Below are 24,286 nucleotides of genomic sequence, written 5' to 3' on the forward strand. Positions count from 1 at the left end.
AACAGCGATGTCAAACCTTCGCCAATCGATTTCTACGAGTTCAAGGATCAGTGCTATTGAATATGAGCCGGATCAAAAGTCTGCTTTCCGAATACGAACTGACTGGCAAAAAATTCCCCTATTGAAAATCGTATGCGATTCTTCGTATCTTTCTTCGGGAGAACTATTAAATCTTATGATCCTAGATAATTATCAATATCAATAATTCAATTATCAATAATTAGAAAAAGGAAGTCAGCCTATACTCTGCTGTCTTAGAATGTCGGAACGCGGTCGTTTCCGGAATACGAAAAAAAGCTATTGGTTATTTATGACGAAATAACAACATGTACACAGTATTACGCATAAGGTATTGGAAATTTTAATGCAAATGACACACTGCATAGATTTACATTTTCATCTACCCGCGACTTAAATTTATAGATCTCCAGTACAATTTTAACACCTAACAAAACTCATGAATCACGCTTGTTGACTTAGGTACCCCAACAATCACTTATAGACTTTTAAAAACATGTACGCGCGTACATAAAACAACAAAGAAACGCGTTATAAATAGGGTGGAAAAGTTTAGTACAATAGGTACACGTATTCGATTTTAGAAATACACAAAACCCAGCTGCATTACATTGAATGGCGTTAAGGGTGGTTGACTATCAGATGTCAACAATTCGGTAAATAACATTTAATCCGTGTAATTGGACCATCTGTTTGCGCCCCAAACGCGTCGTTTCCGATGTGCGTAAAGGCTATCGCCCTTTCGTTACATTAAGAAAACATCAATCACGTGAAGTAAAACCGAACTGCATCGCCTTGGGTAGTCTTATAATTCCAATAAGTAACTGATTAGGTCAAGTGTTAATGGTAAATGAAATTAAAAGGAAGATTCTTTTCTCTACTCTCAAAACATTCGTTTAGTAGATGTCTAAGGAATATTGATATAAATAACATCATTAATTTAAAACGATTTTAGTGATCATGCCACATTCCGTTATGTAGGTACTGAAAATGTGAACCAGAACCAAAACGCAATTTTCAGTGCAGAGATTTACCAGTTTGCAAAAATTGCAAGTTTCCGCTATCCAATATGGAAATTAAAGTGGGATTTTCCTAAGTTTTTTATTGATTTCATGTTATCTGTCAATCGAAAACTACCGTTTTCATTATTTTCTCGCGTTTTGATACATTAGCCGATAAAAAATCCGCTAGTTATAAAAACATAGCTTCCGTAGGTCTCACTCCGATATTCCGCGAAAAAAATTGTATAACCCAAACATGCCATCGCGTTTACCAAGAAAAAGTATTTTTTATTTTGAACTTTTACCACTTTTACCAATCGCAATAGTAAGGGAGATGAGTTGTTACTTTAGTAATATAAGAATTCATATAAGTAAAAGTATCTGCTTGAATTCGGTATGAAAGTTTCTTTTATTTTCCAACCTAATATGCAATACAGTTTAGCCCAAAAGTAATTTTTGAACGTATTTTTGAATTCATTTTGTTAAAAAACCATATTATATGTAGACGTGTTACACTAGTTTTTAAGTGAAAAGCCCAATATTAAGATATTTTTGACCGCCATCTTGGAAAATCGCGATCTACAAATTTTATAGTGATTGATCATGCTTGAAAACGTATACTGGTGGTGTTTCTGTCACTGAAAGCACCCTGTAGCGTTCAATTAGGAAAAAAATCTTTAACATATCACTCCCGGTCCCGGTCACGCAATGAACCTTCCACAATTAATTCTAACTATAAACGGACACAAAACAACAAACAAATGAACAATGAACCATAAATATAAATGAATAATGCAAAAAAATGGTTTAAATAAGAACAATAATTAACGGAAAGGATAATAAGTTGAATATTAGCTACTAGCTAGCTAAATTTTTAATAAGGTGTCGAAATTGAAGGCAGTACGGATGACGGTGGCGGTAATTTAGCCACTACTGTAAATGTAATTAAAATTAATTAATTAAATAAGTCTAAATTCATATTTCCCTCCTCCTCCTCCTCCTTATTATCCTTGTCGTTGTATATTAGCTACAGTGACGGTATGTCACGTTTTGGTATCCATGACTTTTTACTTACATTACATTGTTATAATTAAATTTTTGAATGCCATACTTTCTGAAAGACTAGAACGGAAAAGAATCGTTATGGACCGAAAAAAATACGCAGAACGGAACCGTTATTATTTTTTTAGAACCAAAAAAACCGGACCCGAACCGTTATAAATATTTTCACGTAAATATAAACAGAACCGGACAGATATTTCATTTGGGCCCGGGTCCCTGGCTAGTGGTCATGATATAATCCCATAAAATTCTTTCTATATTCATTTCTGAGGTATTTGCCACTCGCCCTCATTATAATTTGCTCTCCTAAAGCATTTGTTTCCAAGAGGACGAGAAAATTCGTTCACGAATCACTGGATATCAAATGCTATATTTTCTTTGAGAGAGAGTTAGTTAACTCCAGGAAAGGATTTTCTGGAGGCGAACGTGTGTTTTTCTGTACTAAAACTTTTAATGCATGGAAAACATATGACGATACTTTAGAAATTATGGATCGAAAAATCAAAATATCTGCCAATAAATGTGTATTTGACCTTATTGGATTATTATACCTTAGTGTAACGGGCGATCAAAAATGAGTTGCTGTCGAGTCGCCTTTGGAAGTTCAAATTAAGTACGATTTCCCATGGAAACAAAAATTTCAAAGGTGACTCGACAGAAACTCATTTTTGATCGCATAGTACTAAGACTAACCATGCACAGCTAGGTTGATTCCTCTATGTTGCTAATCATTTATTCAATGCTAGTGGTGTATCGTCATGTATTCCGGACCAAGTAGGTACATGTACAGGGTGTCCTATTAACAAAGGCGACACAAGCCCTATCTTTGGAACCGTTAATTGCACAGCTCGGGGAAAAAGATTGTGTTAACAAAAGAAGCTAAAAGAAATCGTTGGAGATTATTTTAAAGTTTCTAGGTTTGCCTCTAGAGGGCGTACGACATGATTAAGTGGAACAATGATTTTTTTCCTAAATATACCCAAAAACATGCATAAAAAATGCATGCATCGCAATCTTGTATGAATTTTGCATGCAGCACTAGCTCATAAAATATGAGGAGTGGAGGAAAGGGAACACTTTAAGGACTTGAATGTCACTTCGGTTCGGATTATATTAACCGATTTCACATTATGGGTCTTATTAATATTATTAATAGCTCTCTTCATGTAATCAGATTTTACATTAATAGAGTATTTGTAGTAAATGTGATGAGTGGTAGAGGGCTAGATTTTACATTAACAAATTTCCAATGAAACGATGTAATTATTATAAATGATATAAGATGAAAAAGTGGAAATATCAGTGAAAACCGCATTTTGATATATCATTCCTAAGGGGAGGTATGGCGAAAATACACACATTCGTAAATTTAAACTGCGATATTCATCTATGTTGGTTTTGAAACACAAAAAAAAACAAATAACAAGCGATACTTAAGATAATAATATTAATATAAGTTTTTAAATTATGAGCCAGAAATAAATGATTCAAATTGTAAATCAAATAACTATAAATTAAATAATAGAACAAACAATCATTATGACTAAAATAAATGTTCATACTGTCTGCCATCATTTTCGATACAAAGATGAAGTCTCTGACGAGTAGTTTTTTTATGTGACATTGTATTTCTTTTGTTTCAAAGCCAACTTGGATGAATATGGCAATTTGGGTGAATGTGCATATTTTCGCCATATCTTTGTTTAAACAACATATATCAAAATGCGGTTTTCACTGATATTTTCACTTTTGCATCTTATGTAATCCATAATAATTATATTGACCCATTTGAAATTTTCAAGAAAACCTGCAAAGTTTATGTTAATGTCAATCCGTGCCCTCTACCACTCATCACATTTACTAAAAACACTATTCATGTAAAATCTGATCACACGAAGACCAAATCCGTGAACCTGAACCGAAGTTACATTTATAACTCTTTAAAGAGATGTTCCCCTTCCCCATCTTTCATATTTCATGAGCTAGAGCAATATGTGCTGCATAAAAATGATGCAAAATTTATACCAGATTGCGATGCATATATGTTTCTCTCTCATGGTCTCTTTTTTTCACAACATCTTTTTTCTCAAAGCTGTGCAATTAACGACTCCACAGATATGACGTGACCTTTATTAATAGGACACCCTGTACAATCAACGTTAGTGAAATATTGAGTTAATCACTTAGACCATATAGTACATGGACTGCTATTCGCCCTATGCTTTCAATACAAAATGGATGGTCACGGATAGAGGGCACTGTAGTCGTGGGTATGTGAATCTCAGGGTAAACTAAAGTCGTGTAAACACCACTAGGATCGCTTAAAGAGCAGCTTTATAGTACCCGCGTAGTACGGGAAGCTTTAAATGCTCTTCATTATTTGCTATACGTCCACAAATAAGAATAAGTTTGCTTTTTTTGGGATATCTAGGCGATTAATTAATTGACGTTTGTTAATTTATAGGTTGACAATCTCAAATCGTGTCTCATCGGACAACTTCGGACAGACTCGTTTACCCTGAAACTCACATACCCAGGCGATGTCCTTGACCATATTTTAGTTACAATTAGCAGTCCATGTACTATATGGTCTAAGGTTAATCACAAAAGTTACGGAAAAACAAATGCCACACAAAAAATTAACGGCGGCACTTTCTTAATTGTAAGAAACCTGAAAAATTTAATACTACCAACCCAATGGTGATAAAAGCACTGGTATTGTGGGACTGTGAACTTTTTGTGTGGCTCTATAATAACGGAAACCATAAAAATTGCTTCTATAATAATCACTATTAGTTTTTTGCATGTATCTCTCAAAATCAATATTCAATCAATTAAAATAGGTTGCTGGACCATTAAAGTATTAGTGTAGTAATGAAGGTGGCGGGGGGGGGGGGGGGGAGCTCTGCGGTGCACCACAAAAACATTGTTTTGCTTCATTTTAGTACTCCTTTTTCGGATATCAATTACAATACAGTTTTTTTTTTAAATTGCAGCTGATAATTAAAACTTTTGATTGAGACGTCCGATCGAAAAATTAATAAGAAAAAGTGTTTTCCCGAGAAATTTTGGTGCAGTCGATTTTTGGTAAAAAAGGAACTGCCTTTTTTTGAGCCCCGAAAAAAAATTGTCTCAGATCGACCCGGAAAAAAATTTTCTTATAGAATGTGGCCTGTAGAATCCATAATTTCAAACAGTTCCAAAATTGGGCTACTAGTTCAAAAGTTACAGCCCTTTGAATTTTCTTTCGAAATTGGTTTCTAGTCTATAACTTTTGATTGAGAAGTCTGATCGAAAAAGTACGAATTGTTTTAGGATTCTACGCACCAAAATTAATAAGAAAAAGTGTTTTCCCGAGAAATTTTGGTGCAGTCGATTTTTGGTAAAAAAGGAACTGCCTTTTTTGAGCCCCGAAAAAACAATTGTCTCAGATCGACCCGGAAAAAAATTTTGTTATAGAATGTGGCCTGTAGAATCCATAATTTCCAACAGTTCCAAGATTGGGCTTCTAGTTCAAAAGTTACAGCCCTTTGAATTTTCTTTCGAAATTGGTTTCTAGTCAGGGGCGGGCCAGGTGGAATTGCATAGGTTACGGGCCATTAAAGTATTAGTGTAGTAATGAAGGTGGCGGGGGGTAGCTCTGCGGTGCACCATAAAAACATTTTTTGCTTCATTTTAAAGTACTCCTTTTTCGGAAATCAATTACAACACAGATTTTTTTTAAATTGCAGCTGATAATTAAAAGTAACAAAATATACAATCCAAACGAGGCGCGTCGCCTATCATTGTATTTCATCACTTTCATGCTACGACAAAAAATGATAAATTCATGATTCATGATAAAACACTTCAATTAAAACAGAATTTTTTAATTTTTTAACAACCTAACATCAACCCCAATTAGAGAAACGTGTTAATAACTTATTGAAGAAGAAAGAAACTAAATACAGCACATCATACTTATAAATTTCCAACGGGCCATTATGACGTACAGGCCAGGTGGCAATCGCCATCCGCCCCCCCCGGGCCAGTCCGCCCCTGAGACTATTATTGCACTGTAAGAGATCTTTTTTCGTATCTTTTTCAAACACCCTTTTGTTACGGAAAAGTGCATAGATAAACCTGTCCAAATTCTTTAGGTGGATTGAATTCCTTCCATGGATTAATTCATGGGCACCTCTGATATGGAAATTGAAGCAAAACTTCAAGGAGTACACATTGCCAACTAAATTTGGGAAGCCATATCTTATACCCAAACACAACTGGTGGGCCAAATTACTTGGGGTTTTACACCTTTGTTACAGTAGAAGAAGAATGAATCTTCCAAGAAGCGATCTACTATGGACCAAAGTCTGCATCTTGCTACTTTCTTGCAATTCAAGAAAAGCTGTAGATATGTGTCTTTTCCACCACAACCTCTTACCCCTTATTAGGTAATAGGTAGATAATATCGAAACATAATTGAGTAATTGGCAATTTTACTCTTTCCAAAAAAAGACACAGATCTGTTCGTTTGGAAGACAAGAAGAAAGGTTGGTTACAAATGAAACTGTTTCCGAATGAACAAAATTACTTACAAGCGAATAGACTCGCTAAAAATAAGTTCAAGCCGAAAACGTGAGATAAAATTAACGATTAACGTAACTATTTAGTCTCCAGTTGACAATCTGTTTACTGTATTAATAAACCTCTTCGCTTTACTGTTCGAAATTAATTAATGTCGTCGACAGATCGATCTGGGAAAAAATTTAAAACTCCCCTCGACGGCGATTTTCACGCGCAGTTAAAGCGCCAAATAAACACATGCGACGAGCGGCGAGTACTCGGTAGTAAAATAACAGAATGCAAGGAGGCGGTTGAATGGACCAGCAGAGAACGTGATGATTTGATCTCGTCTGGATAAATGCAACAAACCGAGTCCAAAGGCAACTTGATCACAGTTTACCGCGCGCTTTGAAACTCGCTGGGTGCTTGGCGGCGCTTTTAAAATCCCGTTTGAAACACGCGCCGGGTTTCACTCAAAGGAAATTGTGATTTATTTTTTCTGGTGATTTACAATAATTAATGTGCGCGCTGTGTATGTGCTTTAATTGTGTCACACGATGCTAACAATAAAAGCCTAAGGTAATTTTCTTCACTTTGCTCAGAACTTTTAAAAATGAGGACTTGCAAAGGTAAGAAACGTGGATTTTAAATACACGTTTCCATGTGCAATTTTTTGGCATTCTTGCAACATTTCAAATTTATTCCTTTACGAGTGCCAAAAGGCATTTGTTTATTGCCTGCTGAAAATAGCGTGCAAAACTTGCCGATTTTTTGGAATTCCTACTAAATATCAAAATTTGTAAAGTTCCCCTACTCAGAAACGATTAAACTATGCACTCTAATTATCAGCGATAGTTTATTATAAAGAGTTATTGCCTTTTTTAATAAGCTACTTGTTTGCTTCCAATTAATTTTAGCCAAAATCACTAACTGCTCCTGGATTCAAGTTATTACAATTTTTCAGATGACCCTGTCCAGGTACTAACTAACATATTACAATTATTCCGATTTTATGCTCAATGTAAAGTGTTACCATGAACTTTGCATACCTACCTACATAATTTTTTCTAGAATCATCATTCAGTTTTTCGTGTCGCTCAATCGAGCGCTCAATATTTGCGGATTGCAAAACGGTGCACTAGCCCATAATAACTACACTATCAATATCTTTATCGGAGGAGAATGAACTATTTCCTGCCTTACGTTGCGAAAAATTGTACCAAGACAGCATTAATAGAAGAAAGATTCAATCATCGATATTCAAATTTTAACGTAGATACGAATGACATAACTAAAGGGTTAGTGCTTCGACAACATTACACGGTAAAAAGTGCCCTACTTTCACACATACATCGCTATTACAGGAAGCTACGTTCAATTACGCTTCGCACAAAATAGAACAATATACCACTCGTAAAAAACGTATTTTTTTCTGCAAGTTTCAGTAAAATAGTACTGGCAATGCTGATGCGTAAATCATAATTCCAGCAATAGATGCGCATACTTAAGTGGTTGGCAATAAATATGCAAAAATATGCCAACCATACACCTACCAGTATATGGAGAGATACAATTTAGACAAACGTATTATAATTCCCTACCGGCAAAAATTGGTATTACATTTATCAACGTTTCGAAAAACGAAAACCTAAAATAGAGGGTGGGGTAAATTAACTTTTATAATTATTTGAATCACTACTTCAAGGGAATGGACACGGATCGGTATAGAATGCTTTTTATGGCAGATTCGGGGGTTGTAGATCTAAATTTAAATTTTAGTATTCGATAGGCAAGACCAATTATAAAACAAATAAGAAAATTGGAATGCACAGGCAGTGAGATTTTTCCAGTTTTCTAAGGGAATTTTTCGGAGAAATTTGGTTTTGTCCGTCCGTCTGTTTGTCGTAGCTCGAGAACCAAAAGAGACCACATTTTTTTGTCCTTTAACTAATTCCACAAAAATCCAACATGACCTCCGTAAGAAATAAGAAAGTACTAGCTTGTAGTTTCTACATCTAGCGTGCTATGGAAAGGTGCCAACGGGGCTTCTAGGGAAAATGAAAACGACATTTTCAGTTTTTCTGTATCTCAGTTATAAGATAAGATTTTTCAAAAATTTCAAATGCGTTTTTTAGTTCCAAAAACGAGTAACTGTGCCCCTATTTATTTTCTATATTGTATCTTTCACCGTTACGGAAATCGTAATGGTGAGCCACGAATTTTAACCACCCTGTAAGTATATGAGCCGCAACAAAAAAATCTACAGAAAAACAAAAATACGTTGATACCGTATTTAAGGGGGACATTTTATAGGATGTAACACGAAAATGAATCAACCCTCTAATGGGAGTAGAAGCAACCCCTAAAATTTATATAGGGAAGAAAGGTTGAGCGACACCTCATTTTAAAGGTCATTCAAATGTTTTTTCAAAAATATTACATTTTCGAGTGTTCTTTATTTTTAGTGCTTAAAGTAGAATCAATCAAAAACCGTAAATAATCTTAATATACCAAACAAAGTCGTGTATGTTGCACCACTTATAACTCAAGAGCGGCTGGACCGATTTTCATGATCTTTGTTGGATTCGTCTCCGACCCGAATAGCGGAATAACTATTAAAATATAACAAAAATAAATAAATAAGAAAACTAATAACAGCAACCGTCAAATCAACTGTTTTCAATCGTACCAACCGACAAATTAAAAACTATGATATTAAAAAGTGATAGGTATAGGTTTTTCGCGATTTCGATTAACGGTAAATCGCGATTGCCGATTAAAAATACGCAATATTTCAAAAGATTTAAAATGTATACATTGCAATTGTCCAACAAATCTTCAACATGTTCCGCAGCGACATCTCTTATCACACAAGTCACAACGGATTTAAAATGTGCACAGTGTGATTATGCAACGAACCACAAATCAAATTTAAATATGAACTATTCTTATTCTGCACCACAAAAGTGGCGTCTGTGTCTGTTGCAGATTGTTGTCATAAATATTCGAATGTTACATAAATGAGGTCAAAAGCATGCAAAATCCAATCAAAAACTTACCCATAATATGTAATATCAACGTTATATTCGGAAATATCACCAACAGCAACTGCAGCTGAAACAAAAGCATAGTTAGTCTTTCAAATATGGATAGCTTGGGCTACAAAGACAGTGTGCCCATAATACTCCATGTGGGCCATATTTTTTCTAATTTATCATTGAGCTGATTGGTTTAACCAAACGGGTAGATTTTGCTATGGTTACAATAATTCTGTCACAACTGTGTCCAGCAAGATAAATTCATCAGCATCACCTTGGTTTCCAGGTTAATTTCTACCAATCCCAAAACATGGAGGATTTCCCAACTACCAATAGAAAATAACACCACCATATGACCACATTCATATTTAAATTTGTACGAATTTGTTTGACCAGCTTTCTCTCTGTTTTCTGAATCCCATATCCGAATCTAGTTTGAAAAAATAACTGTACAAATAAAAGAGCTTTTTGTATTGTTTGTTTTATGCGCTGAAAGATAAAGGTACCTAACGGTTGGTTAATTTCCCAACTAACTAACAACTTTTATTGAACAGGAAACCTTGTATTCTCCATTTAATATTACTATCACCGATTGTGATTTTCAATAATAATAATAATAATAATATAGTTCCTCTGCTTTTGAATACAGGTACCATTTCAATAACATCTTTAACCCTGCATAAAAATATCATTCGGTTTTTTCCAAAAAATGGCCCTCAACATTTTCTATAAGTTCCCTTAATTTTGTCCCCCTCGGGTTGGAATAATACTCTCCCGTTACCGTACTACCCTTATTCATATACCTAATCAATCATCAAAACTCCCCGAGAGTCCCAAAAATGGTTGCCATTATTTTTCCTACAGAAGGGGCGACTTTAAACGTCTTGCCACCATTTCCCTTAATTTCTAGCATTGTATTAAAATTTCCCCAAATTTATACAAAATTTCTTCGAATTAACGTGAAAATCAGTAACGTTACTTCATTATAGAAACTTATTTCCTTAAAATTTCCTCCAGATTTCCTCAGAATTTCCGCTTTCCGTAAAATTTCCTAATATTTACGTAGAATTTCCTCATTCCTTTGACAATTCCTCCTGTTTCCCCACAGAATTTTCTCTAATTTCTTTCATATTCTACATATTTTCCAGCTATTTCCTCTATGAGAGACAAGAATTGCGCTCCGAGTTGATCACGACTTGTTTTAGGGGACAAAGATTTCCTGTATTGCCTAAAAATTGCCAACATTTCCCTTAGTTTTCCCAACAGTTCTGAATTGCATTAAAATTTCCCCAAATTTACACAAATGAGTAACGACTTCCTTATAGAAATCATTTATTTCCTTAAAACATCCTCTAGGTATCCTCACAATTGCCTTTAGATTTTCTCAGAACTTCCTTCGGAATTACCTCTAGATTCCCTTTTATTTGCTTAAAATTTCTTAATATTTACCTAGAACCTTTTAAATTTCCTATTTCCCCAACATTTCCTTAAATTTCGCGAGAATTTCCTCTAATTTCGTCCAAGTCCTGAGTGTCTTAGCTATTTCCTATATGAGGGACAAGAATTTCCCTCATGATCAATCCCTCGATTTTGCCCACTCGCAAATAGTTGACGTGATAATTGAATGTCAATATTTAAGGGGTCGATTTTTGGGTCCATTTTAAAAAGAAAACTTCATATGGTAAAGTTTTCAAAAATAAATCATTTATTATTAATATACCATTATACCACTTTAGACATTTTAATGAAATTTGACATGTATGTACTTGTATCCAGAGGCAATTTTTAAAGTACCACATTTTTTTAATTTCCACCAGTGGCGTTCGTATGGAATTTCATATTGTCATATTAACGATATTGTCATGATCATGCAGAGAAACGGTTTTTATTTTTTTAAGCGAAAACCGTGCATCGGATTGAAACATACAAGGGGATCAAATTTGCTTAGAAATGATTGGGGATTTCAAGAATAATTTTTATTTTCAGAGAAAGCAGTGGCGTACCATCAATGTCTGCCAAAATTGGCATGTGAAATTCCGTACGAACGCCACTGGTGGACATTAAAAAAAATGCCTCTGGATACATAGTACATACATGCCAAATTTCATTAAAATATCTAAAGTGGTAAAACAGATATAAATAATAAAGGATTTATGAAAACTTTACCACCCTGTATCTCAAAAGCTAAGAAGTTTAGGACATAGGTTCATATGAAGTTTTCTTTTTAAAATAGGCCCAAAAATCGCCCCCTTAAATATTGACATTCAAGTATGAAACACCCTGTACATGTGATTAAAAAACAGCGTAATGAAAAATTTCACGAAAATTCAAAACGGCCCAGTTAGGGAATTTAAAAAGACCCCTTGTGAAGGTGACCACTAGACCACTATAAAGGGTGAATCTATCTCCCATGAACCGTTAATAAATCAAATATAAAAATAAGCGACAATGAACTTATTAAAAGCCGAGAGTAGGCCGTTTATGAGGGTTCTAAGCGATAGTGGTTGATCACATAATTTTCTCAGGAGATTCCATTGCACAAATGCACATTCATAAAAACGGTATGTCAAAGAAGTTTATTTTATTCTTATATGCAGAATCGTTTATACTGTTTATAGTATGTATAGAAGAAAATTCAACGTCCATCTTTTTAAGGGAATTGTTTCCTCGTTACATAGACGTATACCATATTAAGATTGTGAAGGATCTTCTCAAACCATTAAATTTAGGTTTGTTACTAGTTGTATCGTGTCAATGGTTTTAAAAAAGTTGGAAAATCGTTTAGTATTGGACTTTTGATTTGTATTACTTATAAAAAAGAGAAACCTTTCAGAAAAACTAGTTCTTGTCATAAAATATTTTACTTACGTATGAATAGTAATCGCATGGTAAGAGTAAAGACACTATGGTATGAGGTTTCATTGTATAAAGTTCACTTTTTTACTTGAAATCATTACTTTTCCTTTCGGTGATATGTTGTAGCTATACTTAGTCTCATTATATTCTAGGAAATTTAAGTGATGATGTAGAAGTTTTATATCTGATATGAAACATCAAAGACAGTTATCTTTTATACAGTATACAAGCACAGATTAAATAGCATTTTGTCTGTGGTACAGGTAGCTTCTATATTTACACATTCATTCGTAGCACTTTTCGATAACTATAAATGTGTTAATGTGGGCGACGCAAATATAAAAATTCTTTACGGTGGAAACACAATAAAAATCAAAATAAAGAAAATTATTACTTACATTATACCGTTATTGCAGGTTTTAGTTTGAAGAATTTACATAAAATACAATCGATGCGTACTTAAAATATTTATTTATTAGCTTGAACTTCATAATAATTATAAATTTATAGGGAAAGATGAACGGGATTTGATGTCGCTAAAATGGAGGCCACTCCAAATTACGACCTATTCTTTTGCTGAAGATGCAGTTTCATGAACGTGTAATCACTTTTATAGGGATATTTCTCAGACTACCTAGATTTGTTTGGTAACTAGCTACACTCTACAGAAACAGTTGAAATAAACCGATACCAGTTTAGATAACGATAACACATAGTTTTGCAGTGCAGGGTGCAATTAAACCCAAAAAAAACTGTAAGAAGAGTTAGCATTTCCACAAGCCAAAAAAGGATGTAGTGTCATTTTACTGACAGATTTTGTGTTACATCGTAAACGAGGTGATATTCCAACAAGACGGGGCTCCTCCTCATTTTGCACGGAAAGTTTTTGGACCTTAAGTTTCCTGGTAGATGAGTTGGATGTAGATTTTAGATTTAGATTACAATTATGAAACGTATCGTATACGAATGCAGATTTCCCCAGAAATGTTATAAAACGTACGACGCCATTTTGAATTACATCTTTATTATTGTATGCAAGTTGGTAGTGGTCATTTCGAAGTGATAACTACATTTTATTTTGCAATTTCGAATAATTGTTACTGTGACGAAGTAGGCTTTGCAAATCCATTTAAATCGAGTTTTTTCTGGCACTCGTGATCGGATTTGAAAAATGAACAGTCCTGGAAACAGGATGATCATGCGTATCGAACTATCTCTTTCCATTTAATTGGGGGTGACATTCACCCCCTTTTCAGGGTTGAAGTTATCTAAATAGTATTATTTAAAATTAAAATTGACGTGTTAATCGAGCATTTCTGGCAAAACAGTCGTTAAGCAACCAATATTGGCATTGACTGTGTTCAGTGAGCCACCCTGTATACTATACGGTGTATAGTATAGTGTGGTATGGAATACCCCCCAGAACAGGAAGATCACTAACCCTTTCACGAATACAACTAAAATTGTAGGTGTTAGGAAAAGGTAATCGATTCTTCCGGTGTGCTGGTGGGGGTATTTTTCCCTATATCACGCACCATTTTTTTTTAAATTACCATTTTCCTTGCCTCACTACTTAAGACATGAGGGAAAGTAATTCTTCCTAATCACACGTGAAGCAGGTTCCTGAAGTGAAACCTTGACACCCTTTTTTTGGGAATTCGTTGTTTGGACTACTTCCGCAAGGTTCACCACATTTTTTAGAACGAAATGCCACTTTTCCTTTGCGACAGACTGTCGGTAAAATATCCATTCATTCCATATGAAACTTTCTTACTTTCAAAATATGAAAGATCAAGAAACTTTCTGCATCTCAATGGGTAGGCTGTGATGCAACACACGTTGAGTGCACCTTCACATAATTTATAAAAATTCGAAGATGCCGCAACTCAAATTTGAAACAGAGTGCTGACGAAATAAAATTAAATCAAAGCTCGTCGACGTAATTAAAATTCATAGATGTAACGGTGTTAGATAAGTTTTAATAAGAGGACCACCAAGACTGTATCTCTCGCGGTACGATTTTCCCGTACCTTTTGTAAATTACGTACTCTCATATACGAGAAATATGCAAATCGTGTTGGTTACTTCCTACAGGTGTTCATCAACATGCAGAAACGCCTGTCACTTGAGGAATTGCAACACGACAATGCTGTCAGCGGTAGGAAAAAAAACGCATTCCTTTCGAGCCACCGCCTGATAATCTCCTTAAACAGAAAGGACGAGATAAGGCGGTGTCTTACCCCGATAACCTTTTCATATTGAAACAATTGACGGGCTCTCTGGAGACGTTTAATCCAAACGCTAACCGAAGATTATACAGATTGAAGGGCGCAGATAAAGTCGCTGGGCGTAAACTGAGACGCTGCAGAAATAACAATGCATCGGGCGTGGAAGTTTCGATTTCACTTTAAAAATAATCACTTACCACCCAACTAGAGAGTCCAAGAATAAATTTAATTCCATTGACGATTTGACAACTTAAATCCAGTTTATTTTGGGCTTTATGAATGCTTAGGATTCCTCCCTCTTGTAATTGAAGAACGTTCAACGCTCCACACAACATCCAATACGTTTTTTGTTTTATTGTGTTTATAATCTGACAAATCCGATTGCCTTTTTGTATGACATTTAAGTAGATGAGATCCTTGATGGCGTTAAAAGCCCTTATATTATTGGAATGGGTCGTCCTTGTGCACTTTGGGTGACTCTTCGTAGTTGCAAACAGTATACTGGGTAGGTGGAGTGTGAGTGTGAATTGTTCAAATTTTTCAGACACTTTATGAAGAAAAAAAGCAATAAGGATGTAAAAATATGCCCGCCATACAAGAACAGTTTAGAATACTACATGTTTAATTTAATCACGTGCAAATATACCGATGTGTAGTCTGGGAGATTAGGAAAATTAGCACAGATGCTCTTTAAACATTCCTCTTCAAGTTCTGACGTCCAACGTCAAAGAATCAACAATGTCACCATATAACAAAACAATACATGGCCTACTAGATTGATTTATTGTTAATTTTAATATTGCCCAAAACTATTAATTATATAATAAATTAACCCCCATTGTCAGTGGGCGCGAATTTCGTAACACCCTGCATACGAGGCTGCCTTTTTTTGTTGGTGATAATGTTGATACAAATTGGAACTGGGGGATGACCTTTTTGCGACCTTTTCAGGACATAACCACACAAAACGCGAATTAGACACCGATAATGCTACGCGAACTATGGAAGAAGTTTGTTATTCCTTGCATATATCAAAGCCGGCACTGTAGGGGCACAAACTCGCGTTTTTTATGTCCTAATTTTTCATAAGTTTTCCATCGTGCTGGTTTATGCTGTATTTTAAACACTTGTAATGTTGTAGATTTACCTACAACGAAATTTCGAGAAAATTTAAAAATTACATCTGAAATTACAGCTACCGTTACACTCTTGTACCGTCTTGAAGACCAAATTTTAAGTTTTTGATTACCAATTGAAATGTGAAATTTCATTTTTTTTGTCCAGCTTTCAACTTTTGTATTTTAACATCAGTTTGAAAATACGTACTTTGTATAGTAAAAATTAAAGGTATCAAGCGAAAATTTAATAACCTAATAAAAGCTCCGAGATTTAAACCTACATACGAATCGCGACTTATACGTATACTTTTAATGTGTCTGTCAATTCCAAAATGTTGAAACTTTTTAACTTCAAGCTAAAATTTTCCCTTCATCTTTTATTGAAATTTGAAGCATTCTAATTTCACAATTGAAATTTCCTTAAAACTACGGATGTTCTCCAAACATCATCGCTGAAAATCGTCAGACTTGTCAGTTGTTTGTACCTGCATTTTCAAAATGCTTCAAAATGTATAATGAAGGGTTTGAAATTTAAAATGCCATTTAACGTCCAAATTCGGAAGCTTTTGACTTTCAAGTCAATTTACAAGAAACATTTCAAAATCAAATTCATCTACGGGTCACTAGATTAGATGTTAAAATTTTTCTTGTAAATTTATGTAAAAGTCGTTATTTTTCTTTTTTTGTCCTTTATCTCATTCTGTAAAAAAACAATATGGCGTCCATAAGAAATAAAAAAGCCTGTAGCTTCTACATCTAGCATGCCATGAAATTTCTGATAAGATTCAGATTCTCTGAAAAAAAGTGCCCATAGAAGGTGTTAAAACCGTCCATTTCCGACCGTTCAAAACGAAATTTGACGTTTTCCGTTTTCCGGTTTCAACAATTTCTCAAAAATTTCAAATGCGTTTCTTTTATTCATAAAAAGGGGAAACTTATCCCCCGAATTTAACCTACACCGCATCTCTCACCGTTACGGAGATTCCAATGGTTAGCCACGATTTTGAACGACCCTGTATAATAGAGGAATTTCAAAGGAAGTATTTCAAAAATATTCCTGGTAGTATATAGAAGAGTGTTTTAAGAACATATTAAGTATTTTCTAAATTTTAATAGCATAGGGTATTTAAGTGCCCCCTTGGTTATGCTGTTAGGAGTAGGGAAGTATTCTCAGTTGTCAGGTAAAATCAAATAAGGGATTAAATATTCGCGTCTTTTCCACATTTTTGATGAATAAATATACAAGGTGTTTTTTGGGAACTTTTTGGAAAAGTGAAATAGTTAGGTTTTTGAAAATTTGTACTTAGGCCAAATCGATGTAAAATCGTCGACTATGATTTTATGACAATCGAATTTTAATCCAATCTAGTGACACTAATCCGTCACCTGTTATAGGTTAACAGAAGTTTTTCAATAATCGGAAAATTACTCGCAGTGGTTTCACGCAAGAACACTGGAACGAAATTGTTTAAATTTTGGAAGCTTTGTACCCTTACCTAGAGCAAAACTTATTGTTGAAAATAATAATATTATAATGTTAGGGATCAGGAAGATGATAATTTTTTTGGGAACATTATTTGGTCAGATTTAATAAAAACGACATGTTTAATCGCCATAACTCACATTATTGGTGCGATAAATCCTTTTTTGAATCGAGAAGTACACTTCCAAGAGTGCTGGAGTTTTAATGTGTTTTGTGCGTTGAAAAAGAACACGGTTTTGTGTTTACATGTGTAAATTTGAATGCAAAACGTTACCTATTTGGAAAATTTATGTAATATTGTTGATCCTGCAACAGAAGATCTGCCTCTGCAGGAATATGTTGCTATGTATTACCAACAAGATGGTGCCCCTGCACATAACGCATTTCCAAGTTTTTAGATGCCACTTTTCCAGAGAACTGGATCGGAAACCGCGAGTCATGTGTTTATGCTAGGCCTCCCACAACAAGAAAAGACATGATCTTAAGAGTAAGAAATGTACTGCAAGCCATTGAATCGCAAGTGATACAAAACTCTACAAGAGACCATTTAAGAAAAAGAATTGAAGTGTGTTTGAAACACGAAGGCGCTCATTTTAAGCATATGTTGAAGAAAAGGGGGCTCGAAAATAATTTGCTCATATTTTCATATAAGTTTATGTCAGTTTGTTTTCCAATTAGCTGATCACTTTGTTGTCTTTTTTATTAATTAATTATTTAGATTAAAATCAATGATATTAAAGAATCCTTTCTCTGATTTCTTTAAAATTCGATTGTCATAAAAGCATGGCCGACTAAAAAATCCGAAAAAAATTGTATCCATTCAATGAAACCGCAGTGGTTCCAGAATCTGTTAAAGATAACATCAAAATTTTGATTCTCTATCAAATGCAACAATATGAAAATGGTCATTTGATTTAAAAAAATAAAGTTTTAGTCTTAAAATTTCTTAAATTTGAATTTACACTTAACTTTTTTAAGTACTTAGACTAAAAGAAAGCCCTATTCTGTCTCTATGCACTAGTAGAATAGCGTTGCCATAAATACGACAGTTTTCAAGTAATCAAGGAACCGTGTGCATGCTCCATTTTTTAAAAATCAAAATAACTTAAAAACGATAAATTGTAGATATGGACATACTGGTTTGAAATGAACTGAAATTTCACGTAGAATCCAAAAATGCAATAAAAATAGGGGTTGCCATGTAAAATAATGAAGTGACTAGCTACTTCCGGTATTTCCGGAAGTGCCACCATATTGAAAATATTTTACACCGATTCGGCCGTCAGATTAACTCCTGAGTGAACATTTTCAAAAACCTACTATTTCACTTGGCCAGAAAAGTTTAACTAAAACTCCCAAAAAAACAACCTATTGCTAACTTCATACGTGCGGATATTATACAGCATCAAAATATTGATACAGACAGATTTAATGCGAATTGTTTTGTTATGTAAATGTTGCAGCAAAAAATCTGAGACTTCTTTTATGTAATGAAAACGCGGGGAACTTTATTTATCGCTCTTCATTTCCGAGTATACCTCGCAAATTATGGCGCAATGTTTTCAAAAGTTAATCGAAAATGTTTATTTGTTGATTTCTTTTGCACTCTGTTTTTCATGAAAAAGAGTTCAAGTTTTCTAAGTAAACTTCACTTAATATCGAACAGTTTTTGTTGTATAAAATATTTCAGATTAATTAATACTGTCGATTCTCAAGTTTATCTTCCCAAGATTTCTTAATGATCGCCTTATCTACGAAATTGGGAGATTCTGTTTGTGTGTGCGTTAAAGAACCGTGCCATTACCTACTTTCCATTTCCTCGTTTGATTTCACTTGATGTATTTCGATAATGCGCCCAGACTTCATTCTTTCACCTTTTTAGTCCAAGAAATTAACTTTTCGATTTTTTAATTGCAGATCCTCAGCAAGATGCAGGCGACGGGAGTCCCGCGACTACTACGGCCGGCCGACCAAATAACACAGAGTGACCAAAATACGAGTTAAATGGACGAAAGGAGGGCCTAGAGATTAAAAATGCGTGTGATTGTATTTAAATTATTTATTTGGCTACACGTCGCCATGACAGTTAACAGTATTGGGGATCAAAATGCGAACATTGAGTCAAAAAATGCATATATAGAGTCGGAATTAAAACTTAGAGGTGGCAAGAGCCATCAAAATCGTTACGCGTCGGTTTTGATGGCGAATAGTAGAAATAGTAAGAGTAGTTCGTCGACAACCCAAAGAATGCCTTGGTTGCATCAACCTTCAAATAGTAAATACAGTTACAATAATTTAAATTCGGTCCATTTGAGACATGCAAGATATCCAACCCTTAACTCCGTATGGACGAGGTTGGAAGAACTCCAAACGAGGCACGTCGTCGCGACCACGACGTCGACGACGACGACACCTTCACCAAAATACCAATACCAAAAATATTATAGGATGAGTGATAATTTATTGACTGAAAACTACGGTAGTGACGAACTGGATAGTAATGACGTCGACAACGACGATAACCTGCCAGATTACGATAGCTGGGTAAGTTTATGTTATAATCATTATTGAATGACGTCCTAATTAAAGCTAACTGACGGAACTAATTACTGTAGTTATCGAAAGGATTTATCCTTTTTCACGCAACGAAAATTTTAATGAGTGATTCGGTAAATTAGCACGCCAACAAGCAACTGATTAGTAAAAAATGTCAACATTGCCTTTCACTGTATTGATTATACTTTTTTTTATCTTTTAATGCTATTTTTTTTACAAACCACCCACGTGGTTATTGATTACAATATATTATGTCCAATTCTATCATCACTTAAAGCGATGCAAAGTTACTGTTTCGACATGGTTTCCAACACTGCTAGGAATTTCATAAAATGAGAACCGTGTAGATGTGTCTTTAAGACCATTGAAGTAATGAAATCAGGCAACTGTACGGTCATACGTGCGATGAATTGTAGGAAATGATTAAATGCCACTACAGATTACACAATAACTTTGTATTTTATTGATATTAGATGATGTTCTTCTAAAAAACGACATAAGGGGCTCCAAAATTTGAGCCTCTATCCTAAGCGAACAAACGTCTCCAACAGGCAAATTTTTAGGAGCGCCAAAAACCAAATTTGGAAATAATTCTACAGTACTATCGTGGAAAAATTAAATAACCTCTTCGAATTGAAGTTGGAATGTTACGCACAGTTTTACCAACTTAAAAGTAATCATGAAATATGGTGTAACATATAACCTCACATTTCGACGAAATCATGTGAACTTTGCATTAAGATTGTGGAGGCTTCTCCCGCAAATTTTGTTGTTGAAAACGCTTAATTAAGGTGCCCTCTAGCCATTTTTATCAATTTCATGATCGTACCTGGGGGGATTAACGCCACGTAACCGTTAGATTCTCTGAAACACGATTCAGTGGTTTTTAGATGTTTGTATATTGAATTTCATTGTTTAAACTGTAAAATAAACTAAACGTTATTTGAAATTGATGTCATTTACTATTTAAAAAAAGGACTACATTTTTCTAAAAATTAAACAGATAGGTATTTGTTTGTAATTCAAACTAAAGATATTATACTTTGTTTCAATAACACTTTATAAATCTCATAATTGATATATTAGATTTTTGCTCGGATTTTTGTGTAATTTTATTTTGACGATTGTATGTAACTTTTTTCGGTTACTTATACATAATAAAAGTTATTATTATTATTATTATAAAACATATTTTACTACTAATTAAATTAATTTGAGCAAATTAGGAAAAAGAAAATCGAATCGCATTAACACAATGCGTAAAAATATTGCATATTTCCAGAAATAAATTTTGGTTGGTGTATAAAATGCTTTTAATTGGTTGTAGTGGGAGGGGAGGGGGGAGGCGGCGATTTCGAGGGGTCCATAGGCACAAAATATGTAGATCTGCCCCTACTTGCCCCATCATTGTGTACTTATATACTGTAAGCAACAAATTTTGTACCATTACATTTAACCGCCACTATCAAATCAATTTTGGAGTTGCAATTTAACCACAGTATACAAATTTTCATGCCATAATTTTGTACTCTCTTTGTACTACTTTGTATACTGTAAGAAACTACTGTTGTATCAATACTTTTTAACCGCTAGGATCAAATCTTAATCAACTTAACGTTCCAACTCCGTGCATAAAAGAACATTTATAAAACTCTAGTGCCATGATTTTGTACCTACTTATTTTGTACTAATTTGTATCGTAAATTCGTAAGCATCAAATTTTGTGGCAATACGTTTCAACCGCTATACGATATTGAGGACACAACTTAGTTAAAACCGTATTATATAAATTCACCCAAAATTTGTACCATAATTATGCACTAATTTGTATCGTTATAAGCAAATTTATGTACCCACGTAATTTTCCCTTTTTTCAATTTTTCTTTTTATTTATTTACTAGCAGTCCCCGCGAACTTCGTACCGCTTTTGGGTATTTACCCCATTTTTCCGTTTTTTTTCCGTGCCGAGGTGCTGATGTGTTGCAAAATCACACTGTGCACATTTTAAATATTTAAAAGTATTGTGAGTTAACACTACTTACTAATTATATGAATAGAGAGGGTTGCGTGATCTTTCGTATGGTACAGTAGTACACTGTGCACATTTTAAATCCTTTGAGGACTTGTGCCTTACGAAATGTTACTTCAGAATATGTTGATGATTTGTTGCAAAATTACAATGTGTACATTTTAAATATTTTGAAGTGTTACATATTTTTAAGTGCCACACTGTACACTCGTTAAGTATTTAGAAGTGTTGTGAGTTAACATGTGATTTCTCATCAGTTGCGCAATCACACTGTGCACATTTTAAATCTATTGAGGACGTGTTAGGAGATGTTTCCACGTGAGCTTTGTTTCAAGGTATACCTAAATACTGAACGCGCTCCTCGTTGGCTTGCTATTAAATGATGTGACCGTTAAAATTGTGATTTATAATAATAATAAAGTTTATTTGAGCTTTAAAAATAAAACAAAACAAAAATACAACAACGAAAAAGAAAAAGTAGCTCAAAAAAGGAATGAATTCGGCAATGCCGTTTTTCAATTCACCCTTTAAAACCAAAAAAATCACCTCACAAAACTAAAAATTATTGCTTAGATAAAGTTCTTTAGTCGATTTTGCGAACTGTATATAATTCTTGTTAAGTTTATCCAACATACAATTTAACAGGGACGGTGTATATTTCTGGTGGAATTCGTATTAATGCGAATCAGGGCCGTATCAAGGCTGTGGCGAGATGCGCAAAATTGACCATGAAAAATATTTATGTAGATTAGTGTATTTTTTAGGGACAAAAATGTCACGAGATTATTAAAAGTTACTATACTTACTGTGACTGTGGAAAGTCTGGTTCTAGTTCTAGTAATAGAGTGTCTCCAAGATAAGAAGGAACAGCGTGGGAAAATTGAAAACCATAGGAGATACACAGGTTAAATAAGAAAAAGTTGCGTATTTTAGAGCTTTCAGGGTGTTTGAAAATTTCGGAAATTCCGATCATTTCCGAAGATATTTGAAAAAAAGGGAAATTAATCATATTTGTATTCATTTTTTTCTGGCCCTGTTTGAACAGCTGTAAAGAAACAAATACACTTCCTAATGGGAACTTTTTAAACTATACAAGATGGCGCCCACAGATTTTCACTGCGACGTTTCGTCTTTGAGAAACTATCATCAACTTAATATTTTTGTACGTACCGGAAAAAAAGTACTGTATTGAGTAGCATTTTTTTATTACGAATACAACGATGTATGACACAATATGATTCTCTATTGTCATTTAAAGGACCATTTTGTTAATGCCTGCTACACCAAAATGTTAACAATTGTTTATTATTGAAGTCAGAATTTAACATTTTGGTTTAGTAGGCGTTGACAACATGTCAAAATAATTATTAATAATTTCTGTAAATAACCTACCTAATAAAGAGTCATTTATTGTGCCATACGTCACTGTATTCGTAATAAAAAATACCATTTAATACTACTCAAAATCTGGAGGCACCATCTTGTAGAACTGAAAAAGTTCCTGCGAAGAAGTGCTATTTGTTTTTTGTAATCTTTTCAAACAAGGACAGAAAAAAATAAAAACGAATATGGTTAATTTCCGTTTTTTTCGAGTATCTTCGGAACTGATCGGAATTTCCGAATTTTAAAAACATAATTTCTCTATGCTGTTCATTCTTATCTTGGACACACTGCGTTTTGTCTTTCCTCCATGTTTTAAAGAAGCGAAATTCTCGCATCAAAAAAATTTAAACCTTCAATTTTGTAAAATTTTCGCCAAGGTCGCGGCCATATCTAGAGACGGCCCTGATGTGAATAGTAATTGTTGTAATTAATCATAGATTCAATTTCTTGAACCATCTACTGAGATTAGTGCTGGCGTCTTGTAGTTCAGCAATAGCAATTTCCAAGACTGTGTTGCTGCATAAATTGCAAGGTCTGGCTTGACGATAGGGAAGTCCCGCATTAAGATATTGAAAAGGATTGGGCCTAGGATACTACCCTGAGAGACCCCTGCATGTTTATTTTAGATAGATGATGGGAATGCATGAATTTTCACTGCGAAGCTGCGATTTTCTAGGAAGGAGAATAGTATGGATTTGAAGTAGTGAGATTTCAAAGACTTGAGATGTCAATAAACAGGATTGCTGTAAATTGTTTGAGTTCGTGATCTCCTCCAATGGCCTCAACGGCACGTTGCAGTTGTTGAATGGTGAAGTAACCGAATTGAATGTAATTTTGCACTTCTTCAATAAGTCGAGAATGAATTACTCATTTCTAGGAGCTTCGAAAGAGTTGATAGTAAGTCGTTGATATATTTTTTTTCGGATTCTGGTTGTTATGTAAGTAAATTTGAGTACAAAATGGAGGTAT

General features: G+C 34.3%; 1 protein-coding gene and 1 long non-coding RNA gene across 3 annotated transcripts in view; one reads left to right on the forward strand and one right to left on the reverse strand.

Moving 5' to 3' along the window:
* The first annotated feature begins 6,903 nt into the window (after positions 1-6,903).
* The window catches only part of LOC116168545, a 67,053-nt gene continuing 49,670 nt past the window's right edge, over positions 6,904-24,286 (forward strand). Inside the window, exons 1-2 of one of the 2 annotated variants that reach the window (XM_031484447.1) lie at positions 6,904-7,255; positions 19,267-19,893. In XM_031484447.1, the coding sequence (XP_031340307.1) occupies positions 19,384-19,893 (510 nt within the window). In that variant the 5' untranslated portion in view covers positions 6,904-7,255; positions 19,267-19,383. The remainder of the gene's footprint in view (positions 7,256-19,266; positions 19,894-24,286) is intronic. The other variant, XM_031484446.1, reaches the window with a different exon arrangement.
* Positions 9,686-24,286, reverse strand: part of LOC116168546 — a 69,137-nt gene continuing 54,536 nt past the window's right edge. The window contains exon 5 of the long non-coding RNA XR_004144781.1: positions 9,686-9,740. This is a non-coding gene — a long non-coding RNA (uncharacterized LOC116168546). The remainder of the gene's footprint in view (positions 9,741-24,286) is intronic.

The sequence above is a fragment of the Photinus pyralis genome, unplaced genomic scaffold, assembly GCF_008802855.1.
Source record: "Photinus pyralis isolate 1611_PpyrPB1 unplaced genomic scaffold, Ppyr1.3 Ppyr1.4_LG4, whole genome shotgun sequence".
NCBI lineage: Eukaryota > Metazoa > Arthropoda > Insecta > Coleoptera > Lampyridae > Photinus > Photinus pyralis.